Source organism: Scyliorhinus torazame, chromosome 29 (assembly GCF_047496885.1).
Source record: "Scyliorhinus torazame isolate Kashiwa2021f chromosome 29, sScyTor2.1, whole genome shotgun sequence".
NCBI classification, from domain to species: Eukaryota; Metazoa; Chordata; class Chondrichthyes; order Carcharhiniformes; family Scyliorhinidae; genus Scyliorhinus; species Scyliorhinus torazame.
Window position 1 is genome coordinate 28,165,034 of NC_092735.1, and position 11,490 is coordinate 28,176,523.

The 11,490-nt window shown below is 58.9% G+C and overlaps 1 protein-coding gene across 1 annotated transcript in view; it reads left to right on the forward strand.

Annotated features, from left to right (window-relative positions):
• The window catches only part of LOC140404134 (uncharacterized), a 51,990-nt gene extending 42,114 nt beyond the window's left edge, over positions 1–9,876 (forward strand). The window contains exons 5-7 of the mRNA XM_072492551.1: positions 463–680; positions 6,202–6,227; positions 9,269–9,876. Of these exons, the coding sequence (XP_072348652.1) occupies positions 463–680; positions 6,202–6,227; positions 9,269–9,876 (852 nt within the window). The remainder of the gene's footprint in view (positions 1–462; positions 681–6,201; positions 6,228–9,268) is intronic.
• The last annotated feature ends 1,614 nt before the right edge of the window (positions 9,877–11,490 follow it).

The window sequence follows — 11,490 nt, forward strand, 5'->3', positions numbered from 1 at the left end:
AACCGGAGCACCCGGAGGAAACCCAATGCAGACAAGCGGAGAACGTGCAGCCTCCGCACAGACAGTGACCCAGCGGGGGAATCGAACCTGGGACCGTGGCACTGTGAAGCCACAGTGCTCACCACTTGTGCTACCGTGCTGCCCTTTCTCGGCAATTCCTTTGTCGGTGGTAGTTTCCCGTTGCCGTCCCCTCCCGGGGTGGGGGTGGGGCGTCAGGGTGAGGGGGCAGGTCCCGAGTCTCAGCCGGAACGGGAACCGATCCGGCGCTGTTGGCGTTATTCCGATTCACACGCTGGCCATCTAGCCAACTGAGCAAACTGCCCCCACCCAGCACCCCCCCCCCCCCCCCACCCCCACACCCGCTTTCCCGCTGAGTTCAGCAGGAGTATCCGCTTGCTATATTTTCCCCTTGATCGCAGCAGACTGATGCGCCCGTCTCTCTTTTTGTCTCTTCCTGCGCAGGGCATGAGGGAATACTACGAGGCTAGCCGGGCAAGCAGCAAGAAGAGCAAGCAGAGTAAGGAAAGTGAAAAGAGCAAGAAGAGCGGCAAAAGCTCCAAGACCGAAAAGACCGAAAAGACCGAAAAGACCGACTGCAGCCAGCTGAGAAAGGAGGGGAGCGACGACGAGAGCAATCCCGAGTTCGACGGTGACCAAGAGCCCTGGCCTCCTGTCGAGCCGTGGGTATTCCTGTCCAAAAACCTGGAGGGTGTGAGGCGGCGGTGGGGGGGGGGGTGGGGGGGGGAGGGGGGAGGCGCTGTTGGTGGGGAGTGGGGGGGGGGGGGGGTGGTGTTTGAAAGCGGGCGCCACTCTGAGTCCCACTCTGGTGGGTTCAAGGCCCACTCCCCCCGGCTCGAGCAACAACACAGTCCAGCCCTCGAGACTCCTGCTGAGGGGCTGCTGCACTGCCGGAGGTGCTGCCTTTCTGAAATGCACTGAATCCCTCGCGAGTGGATGTGTAAAAGATCCAGGGCCGTTATTTCCAGGAAGTGTTGAGGACGTGTCCTCAGTGAACAGTGCAGCAGAACCTAGCATAGAGTAGAATAGAAGAGAAGAGAATCTCTACAGTGCAGAAGTAGGCTTTTCGGCCTATCGAACCTGCAGCGACCCCTTGCAAGAACACCCTACCCAGGCTCACTCCCTCACCCTATCCACATCTAATCTTTGGACGCTAAAGGACAATTTTAGCACGGCCCATCCACCTAAACCTATACATCTTCTGGGAGTGGGAGGGAACCGGAGCACCCGGAGGAAACCCGCGCAGACACGGGGAGAATGTGCAAACTCCACACAGGCAGTCAGCCGAGGTCGGAATCGAACCTGGGTCCTTGGCGCTGTGAGGCAGCGGTGCTAACCCCACTAGGCCGCCGTGCCGACCTGGTGCCGTCATTGGCCTGGTTACCCTCACATTGCTGTTGACAGACATTTCCCATGCGCGTGTTTTCCCGCAAAATAACAGTGCTCCGCTCACTCGCTTGGTCACTTGATGACACGAAGAGGCGGCTACAAAGGAGGTCACGTGTGAGGATCACGGGAGATCCCCCCCCCAGGAGGGCGGGCAAAGGACAAGCATTAAGTAGCTGCTAGGCTAGTGAATAAACTACTCTTTGTAGTAAATTCTTGTAGCCTGTGGTTTTGGCCGTCCAAAACATTTACAATGGTTCAAAAAGGCACCAGGGAACATCCTTTATGTTTAATCATTCACGGGATGTGGGCGTTGATGACTGGGCCGGCATTTGTGGTCCTAATTGTGGCTCGCTGAGCCATTTCCAGAGTCAACCCCATTGCTGTGGGTCCAGAGTCCCATTTAGGCCAGATCAGGTAAGGGCGGCAGATTTCCTTCCATTTGATTTTGTAAATTTAGAGCACCAAATTATTTTTTTCCAAATTAAGGGGCCATTCAGCGTGGCCAATCCACCTACCCTGCACATCTTTGGGTTGTGGGGGCGAGACCCACGCAGACACGGGGAGAATGTGCAAACTCCACACGGACCCGGGACCGGGATCGAACCTGCGTTCGGCGCCGTGAAGCAGCGGTGCTAACCACTGCGCCACCGCGCCGGCCTTATATTTCCTTCCCTAAAAGACGTCTGTGAACCAGATGGGTTTTTAAAGACAAGCGACAATGGTTTCATGGTCAGGGTTAGACTTTTATTTTCATTGAATTTGAATTCCACCATCTGCCGTGGGGGGATTTGAACCTGGGTCTCTGGATTACTGGTCCAGGGACAATACCACTACGCCATCGCTTCCCTACCCTGAGGTTGAGAAAGGTGCTCTGTAAGCGCATCTCATTTTGCTTTCTGTTTAAACAGCAATTTGATGGGGACAGGTCTGGGCGGAGAGGGGCGAGTGTGCTGAGGGGCGAGTGTGCTGAGGGGCGAGTGCGCTGAGGGGCGAGTGTGCTGAGGGGCGAGTGCGCTGAGGGGCGAGTGCGCTGAGGGGCGAGTGTGCTGAGGGGCGAGTGTGCTGAGGGGTGAGTGCGCTGAGGGGCGAGTGTGCTGAGGGGCGAGTGTGCTGAGGGGCGAGTGCGCTGAGGGGCGAGTGCGCTGAGGGGCGAGTGTGCTGAGGGGCGAGTGTGCTGAGGGGCGAGTGCGCTGAGGGGGAAGTGTGCTGAGGGGCGAGTGTGCTGAGGGGCGAGTGTGCTGAGGGGGCGAGTGCACTGAGGGGCGAGTGTGCTGAGGGGCGAGTGTGCTGAGGGGCGAGTGCGCTGAGGGGGGAGTGTGCTGAGGGGCGAGTGTGCTGAGGGGGCGAGTGCGCTGAGGGGCGAGTGCGCTGATGGGCGAGTGCGCTGATGGGCGAGTGTGCTGAGGGGCGAGTGTGCTGAGGGGCGAGTGCGCTGAGGGGGGAGTGTGCTGAGGGGCGAGTGTGCTGAGGGACGAGTGCGCTGAGGGGCGAGTGCGCTGAGGGGCGAGTGTGCTGAGGGGCGAGTGTGCTGAGGGGCGAGTGTGCTGAGGGGCGAGTGTGCTGAGGGGCGAGTGTGCTGAGGGGCGAGTGCGCTGAGGGGCGAGTGTGCTGAGGGGCGAGTGCGCTGAGGGGCGAGTGCGCTGAGGGGCGAGTGCGCTGAGGGGCGAGTGCGCTGAGGGGCGAGTGTGCTGAGGGGCGAGTGTGCTGAGGGGCGAGTGTGCTGAGGGGCGAGTGTGCTGAGGGGGGAGTGTGCTGAGGGGGGAGTGTGCTGAGGGGGGAGTGTGCTGAGGGGGGAGTGCGCTGAGGGGCGAGTGCGCTGAGGGGCGAGTGCGCTGAGGGGCGAGTGTGCTGAGGGGCGAGTGTGCTGAGGGGCGAGTGCGCTGAGGGGCGAGTGCGCTGAGGGGCGAATGTGCTGAGGGGCGAGTGTGCTGAGGGGCGAGTGCGCTGAGGGGTGAGTGCGCTGAGGGGCGAGTGCGCTGAGGGGCGAGTGCGCTGAGGGGCGAGTGCGCTGAGGGGCGAGTGCGCTGAGGGGCGAGTGCGCTGAGGGGCGAGTGCGCTGAGGGGCGAGTGCGCTGAGGGGCGAGTGCGCTGAGGGGCGAGTGCGCTGAGGGGCGAGTGCGCTGAGGGGCGAGTGCGCTGAGGGGCGAGTGTGCTGAGGGGCGAGTGCGCTGAGGGGCGAGTGCGCTGAGGGACTAGTGTGCTGAGGGGCGAGTGCGCTGAGGGGCGAGTGCGCTGAGGGGCGAGTGCGCTGAGGGGCGAGTGCGCTGAGGGGTGAGTGCGCTGAGGGGCGAGTGCGCTGAGGGACGAGTGCGCTGAGGGACGAGTGCGCTGAGGGGCGAGTGCGCTGAGGGGCGAGTGCGCTGAGGGGCGAGTGAGCTGAGGGGCGAGTGCGCTGAGGGGCGAGTGCGCTGAGGGGCGAGTGCGCTGAGGGGGCGAGTGCGCTGAGGGGCGAGTGCGCTGAGGGGCGAGTGCGCTGAGGGGCGAGTGCGCTGAGGGGCGAGTGCTCTGAGGGGCGAGTGCGCTGAGGGGCGAGTGTCCAATCAAACCCTTTGTTTTATCTTCACCAGGACACTCCAACACGCTTTGAACCATCGAAGGTGATTCCCCACGGCTGTGAAGCCCACTGGGATCAGGCGTAGACCATTCGGCCCGTCGAGCTCCTTTCCTGTCTCACCTCAATCACGGCTGACATGTATCTGAATTCCACTGACCTGCTCTGGTTCCGTTACCCTCAATACCCTTCGCCTGACAAAAATCTAACGTTCAGAGAGACCTGAAATTAAGAACCTTTGTCGGCACCTCTGCCTTTTCGGCTGACTGGCCCCCACCAAACTAGAGTAAGCCGCCATTTCCTGAGGCCCGCATCCGATGCTCCGCCCCCGACCGGCCGTGTTCTCGGCGGCGTGGGTCTCTCGTGGTCTCACCCGTCGGGAACTCGGCGTGGCGGCTGCGGACTCAGTCCAGCGGCGCCACAGTCGGGGGGGGAGGGCCGGTCCGCGGGCATGGGGGGTGGGGGACATTATTTGGGGCTGGGGACACTGTGGGGGATGGTACGGGGCACGCGAGCCGGCTGAATGGATGGGGGGGGGAGTATTTTGCGGGCCAGGTCCGCAAGCAGGCCGCCGGCGCGCGCATGCGTGGCCACGGAGCCGGCAATTCTCCGGGGGCGTATCGGCAGCTCTCCGCTGCTGACCTGCTCGCCCCCAGCAAAACGGGGTATCGGTGGCCATTTTGCGCCATTTCCCCCCCCCCCCACCCCGTTCCAACGCCGGCGTGGGGGGGGCACAGTCCCAGAATCGGAGAATCCAGCCCAAAATCTCCAACTTTGCAGGTGACACAAAGCTGGGTGGGAGGGTGAGCTGTGAGGAGGATACAGAGATGCTTCAGCGGGATTTGGCCAGGCTGTGTGAGTGGGCGCACGAATGGCAGATGCGGTATAATGTGGATAAATGTGAGGTTATCCGCTTCGGTAGCAAAAATAGGGAGGCAGATTATTATTTGAATGGGTGTAAATTAAGAGAGGTGAATACTCAGCGGGAACATGCATCAGTCACTGAAAGTAAGCATGCTGGTACAGCAGGCAGCAAATGGAATGCTGGGCTTCATAGCGAGAGGATTTGAGTAAAGGAATCGAGATGTTTTGAACTCGATGAGCAGCCATGATCATAACGAATGGCGGAGCAGGCTCGAAGGGCCAAAGGGCCTCCTCCTGCTTCTATTTTCTGTGTCCCTATGAATAACCTTAGTCAGTACAAGAATCGAACCCAGTGCTGATGGCCTTGTTCGGCATCACAAGCTGTCTAGCCCACTGAGCTAAACCAGTTCCCCCCAGTTTAACAATAAGGGACGGGATTCTCTAATAATGGGGCTAAGTCCCCACTCCGGCGGGAAAATCGGCGGCAACGACTCCGGCGTCAACGGCCCCAAAAGTGAGGGATTCTCCCGTTCCTAGGTTACCGCCGGAGCCGTCCCCGCAGCTCCAGCCGGCGCGGAAGAGCTGTGTATTTCCGCGCACGCGCGGGGGTTCCCTTCTCCGCGCGGCCCCCCCCCCACCCCCGGGCAATACGGCGGAGCCCTACAGGGGCCCGGCGGGGAGTAAAGAAGGCAACCCCCCCCCCCCCCCCCCCCCCCGCCCCCACGGAGCGAACCCGACCGCCGCTCGGCCTACCGGGGCCCGGAGAGCCGGCGCCCGCTGTCAACGGCCCCCGGCCGGCGTGGCAGCGACCCCACCTGCGTCCAAAAAAATGGCGCCGCAGAATGGGGTAGCCAGCGTCGGGGTGGCGGGGGGGGCGTTTCCCCCCCCACCGGGGAGTCTCCGACCCGGCGCCGGTTCGGAGAATCCCGACCAAGGTGTCACTCATTTAAGATGGAGATGAGGAGAAATTATTTTTCTCTCAGTGGGTGATGTGTCTCTGGAACTCCCCCTTAAAAGGCGGTGGGTGCAGATTCTTTGTCTATTTTGAAGGCAGGACCGGATAGATTTTTGATTAACAAGGGTGGGGGGGTGAAAGGTTATCGGGGGGTCAGCAGGAACGTGGGGTCGAGGTCACAATCAGATCAGCCATGGCCTTATTGAATGATGGAACAGGCTTGAGGGGCTGAATGGTCTCCTCCTGTTCCTAACTTGCATGCTCATATGTAGGCCGACTTACCTGGCTGTCACCCCTTACGTTTAATCCCGTACCGCTTGGCGTTCCCTTTAACCTTGCCCTTCAGGTCGTGCAGTCATTCGTCGGAATCGATAGGTTAGTCTACTGTTGCTGATTCACTCAAACCCTCTGCTTTCTCCCACAGGCCAAAGAAAGAGAAGAAAAATCGAGGTATGGTATTTGATTGACAGGTTCGGAACGAGATCATCTTGTTTGGGTAACATAGAAATGGTTATCCAAGAGGATAGGAAGGATGTTGAGGGGGTCGGGGCGGTGGGGGTTTGGGTTGGTGGGTGAGAGTTGGTGTTTCAGTGAGGAGAAGGCCTCGAGTCTCCCAGTGTTGCTCCTCTGGAAGCATGGGCGGGATTGTACAGGGGGCAGAGTTGTTAGGAGAGTTGGCGGGGCCCTGCATCCATTTATGCTCGTCGGAGGGTTTATTGGCCAAGGGTGAGGCTTTCACCCTCGCGTGCATTCGGCTGGCGCTCACGCCAACAACAACCGGCATTTCTCTAGCACCTTCCACCTCGCGGAATGTCCCAAGGAGAGCACGGAAGGCGTGCCCCCAGATAGAATTCCACACCAGGACAAACTGGAGGAAATAGCGGAGCAGGTGGCCAAATGAGGGATGGGTTTTGAGGACCTTAAAAGAGGGCGAGGGAGGTGGAGAGGATTCAGCGAGGAAACGGCAGAGCTTCCAGCTCTGACGGTGCAGCCTGCAGTGAAAACCGGGGAAGATCGTGAGGCCGGAGTTAGAGGAGGACAGAGATTCCCCGAGGGTTGTGGGCCTGGAGGAGATTAATGAGATTGGGGGAGGCGGGGGCGGCTAGGAGGCCCATGGAGGATTTTGAAACAAGGATGAGGATTTCAAAGTGTTGTAGGACTGGGATGTGGCGGAGGTCAGCGAGCCTGGCAGGGGTGGGGGTCGGAGGGGGGGGGGGGAAGTGTGAACGGGACCCGGTGCGAGTTAAGACACGGACAGCGCAGTTGTGCGCACCGCGAATGTGCGAGGTCAATCTGGAGCGCATTGCAGGTTTCGAGTCTCGAGGTCGCAAAGCCTTCGGCGAGGGCTTCGGCAGCAGATCAGCCGAGGTAGGAGTGGAGCTGGGCGGGGTCGCGGCGTCTTAGTGATGGAGCAGGTGTGTGTGTGTGTGTGTGTGTGTGTGTGGAAGCTCAACACAGGCTCAATTGGGAGTTTGTGGTTCTGGCAACAACTGACCACGCTTTCCAGTTTTTCGTTGGCGGAAATTTCCTCTCATCCAGCACTGGATGTGGGATAACCATCGACAATAGCGGGGCCGGTAAATCCCGCTTGCGGCTGCCTTGCCCCGACGACAAACACATGGGGGGTAAATCACCCTCAGAACCTTTCTCGTCACTGGGCTTGCTGCCCAGACCGGCTCCTCCGAGACCCCGCCATCATTTTGAAAGGGTGCCCTGATCTCTAAATGAGCTACAGGCTCCCCCATGCCCCCATCCATAGGCAGTGTCGTTCCCCCCCCCCCCACCCCCCCCCCCCCCCCTCCCCCGCACACATTTGCATTATCCCACCCCCACCCCCACCCCAAGTGGGGACACTCCACTTTGGGGTTGTTGATGGCCCCCCCTTTTCAGGCCTCCCCTTGCCTCCTTTCCCCCCTCCCCTTCCAGGACCTCCATCCTTCACTCCCCCCCCCCCCAATTCCAGAGGCCCCTTCATATAGCCGCTCTTCACCCGCCGCCTTTCATACCCTCCCCTCATCCCTCCTTTCATGAGCATGGCCCTCTCCTCAGGCAATGACACATGGCACTGCCACCTTGGCAATGCTCCTGCCAGTCTGACAATGCCACCCAGGCACCTTGGCAATGCCAGGGTGGAGGTGCCAGGGTGCCAGGGAAGAGTCAGGATGCCACCCTGCCCCTACCCCTGACCGCCCAGGGGCCTCCAATGGCCTGGGAGATGTGCCGTTGCGCCTGGGTCCATGTTTGCATGGATCAGATCTAGACGGCGCCCAGCTGGGGGCTCCCTGGGGAAGTTGGTAGATACCGGGACCCGGTTAGATCGGACGCAGGGGCTGGTTTTGCACACTGGGCTAAATCGCTGGCTTTGAAAGCAGACCAAGGCAGGCCAGCAGCACGGTTCGATTCCCGTACCAGCCTCCCCGAACAGGCACCGGAATGTGGCGACTAGGGGCTTTTCACAGTAACTTCATTTTGAAGCCTACTTGTGACAATAAGCGATTTTCATTTCATTTCACGTCAGCACGGTTCAGTGGCTGTGTGAGACTGGGTCCTGTCCATTGTGGACGGGACTCAGATCGCCAGATCTGGTTACACACCGGCCATCGAGAATCTCCCACCATCTCCAGGCCAAGTCGCTGTGAAGGGGGTCGGGAGAAGCTACGAGACGAGGGGACTCTCCTGCCCAGTTTTTGTTTCTCCTTCCAACCTAGAAGCCGCTGTTCCGTCACTAAACCTCCTGCCCTTCGGTCTTTCATCAAACCTGGTTGTAATCCTGAACCGAGATTCCATCATTATAAAAATAATCAGGAAACGGAGAGTCGTTCACCTTGTCAGTGTAACCTGGGTTTGGGTCATGACATCATCGGACCACAAGCGATAGGAACAGGGGGGAGGTCATTCTGCCCTTCGAGCCAGCTCCATTATTTACTGAGATCGTGGTCAACCTGACACAACCCCCCCCCCCCCCCCCAGTTCTCCATAGAATACAATTACTGATGTTCGATTTGATCGAGATGTTCAAGGTAATGAGGGGGTCTGGACAGAACGGATAGGGAGAAACTGTTCCCGTTGGCGGAAGGATCGAGGAGGGAACCCAGATTTGAGGTAATTGGCGAAAGAAGCAACAGAGGCACGAGGTGAGATTCCCTGAGGCGGCGAGTGGTTAGGGTCCGGAATGCGCTGCCCGAGAGGGTGGGGGAGGCGGTGGGGGAACGAATCGAGGCCTTTGAGAGGGAATGGGATCATTATTTGAAAAGGAAGAATGTGCAGGGTTACGGGGCAGAAGCAGTGGCAATGGGTGAATTGTTCATTTGGAGGGCCAGCAGGGAGCGGACGGGCTGAATGGCCTCCTTCAGCACGGTAACAGTGTCAGATTAGAATCAGAATACTAAATAAACCCTTTATTAATGTCACCATTCTGAACTGCGATGTGTAGATGCCAGGTTGATAAGTACTTGGAGTTGCTGAGCGCTAATTTTCCTTTAAATTGGCAGGAAAGTCAATAGGTTTCAACTTCTTCAACAAGGGATCGAAAGAGAAGCTGGCAGACAAACCCCAGGACGCTCACAAAGGCAAGCCGGCACCCCCTCCGCCCCCGCCCTCCCCCCAAAACCACGAATCGAGGCCGAGGGGCGAGAGGGAGGAGAAGGGCGGCAGGAAACCAAAGGACAACGGGGGGAAGGCGAAGCAGAAAGACAAGCCCCAGGGCAAGGACGACAAGGGGGGCAAGGACGACAAGGGGGGCAAGGACGACAAGGGGGGCAAGGACGACAAGGGGGGCAAGGACGACAAGGCGAAGAAGAAGCAGCGGGCCAAGGAGGAGAAGGAGAGGGTGAAAGCGGAGAAGCAGCGGGAGAAGGAGCGGCAGCAGCGGGAGAAGGAAGGCCGCAAGCCCAAGGGGACCGAGGACGCGAGGGGCAAGGAGAAAGAGAGGAAGCAGCAGGAGAAGGAGGCCAAGCAGCGAGAGAAGGAGGAGAAGAAACGACGCGATTTGGAGGACAGGAAGAAGGGAAAGGGGCAGGAGAAAGACAAGAGGCAGAAAGATAAGAAGAAAGCAGCCAAACCAGCTTCTTCCAGGTCCAAAGAGAAAGTGGATGACTGAGATATGGATGGCGCAGTGCGGGAGTTGAGAACGAGGATAGAGAAAGGGTTAACTAATGGAAACCCAGGAGCAGCAGCTATGACAGGTGTCTAAATGTATTAGAATGGATCTAATGTGCCCATGTTAACCGGGAATAAAATACTTCCTTGCAGTTTATTTTGGTTTTGACAAAGCTCAAAGGCCAAACTCCCCCACCCCCCAAAAAAAATGCTTCCTTGTGGCTTAAGTTCTGAGTTCACCCATTCTGTGGGTACAAAGTTTTACGTTAGTTTCCCCCTGTGGGTTGGCCCTATGAACCCCAGGGGTGCGCGAGCAGATTTCTGTGCGACTTCCCTATACCACTGCTCTTCTGACATGTCCCCCCCCCCCCCCCCCCCCCCCCCACGGGTGGTCAAATTGTTTTGTTGTGTCACTTCCTGTCTTGGGAGCAATTGGTCAAGAAGCAAACTTTAGATTAAAAAAAGTATCTTTCAAGTCCTACTTTTTTTATTTCATTCTTATGTGCGGTTCAGAAGGCCACCTGTGGTAAAAAACGGCACGGACCCCCCCCCCCCCCCCCCCCCCGCCCCTCACACCCTGCTTGGCATTTAGGCAAACTTTGCAGAATCCCTCGGATGTCCCAAGTTGGCTTGTCTCTCCCTCTCCCCCTCACCCTCCTGCCCCCACAAAGTTCTCCCTTGGCTTTCCGGACAGTACTGAGTCTCACTTTGTGTCCTCTCGTGCTGCCTTCTGGGTGCCGATGATGTGACATTAAGCCGAGGTCCCAACGCCCCCCCCCCCCCCCCCCCCACAGCTGGGCATGAAAGATCCCGCGATCCCCACCCACTATTTCAGGGAAAAACCAGAGGGAAGTCCTCCCTGGGTACCCCGGTATATCCCAACCAGCATGCCTATAGAAACAGACAATCTGGGTGGTAATCGTGTTGACGTTTGTGGGATCTTGCTGTGTACAGGTTGGCTGCCGCCTTGTCCTATGCTGCGGCAGTGACTACACTTCGAGGAAGAAGCGCCTCATTGGTCGCCAAGCGCTTCTGGACGTCCCGAGGTTGTGAGAGGCGGTGAGGTTGGGTCAAGTGTCCACGTCTGAATGGTCACCGGGACTTCCTCCCTCTGCCTCTCCCCCCCGAAGCTCCGTGGCTGGGGCCTTGGGCACGCTGGCACCGACGGCGCCAGGGCGAGGGAGCCCAGCGAGCATCCACGCCACAGGGAGGGGGTGGTGGTGGGGGGTGGGGAGAGGCACCACAACTGAGCTTAACCCCCTCCTCACTTCCCTTTCTTTCAACACGTGCACTCACCATTGAGTGAGGAAAATCACCGGACTGCAATCAGGAGGCTAAATCTGGTAGAGTCTCACCCACAAAAGGTTGAGGGTATTGAGGGGGGCTGAGGGGAGGGGTAATCTGAGATTGCAAGCTTTCAATGACGGAAGGGTACAGAAGGGTATCGGTAGGTGGGTAGAGTTGAGATAGAGATTCTTGGGCGGGATTTACTGGGAAATCCGCCGCATGTTTATCGGTGGCGAAGGTAGACATCCAACGAGGTCCCACCGCCATCTCCGGGATCCCCCGGTGATTGCACCCCTCGGCGCCAGGGAACACGGGCTCCGTCGGCAGA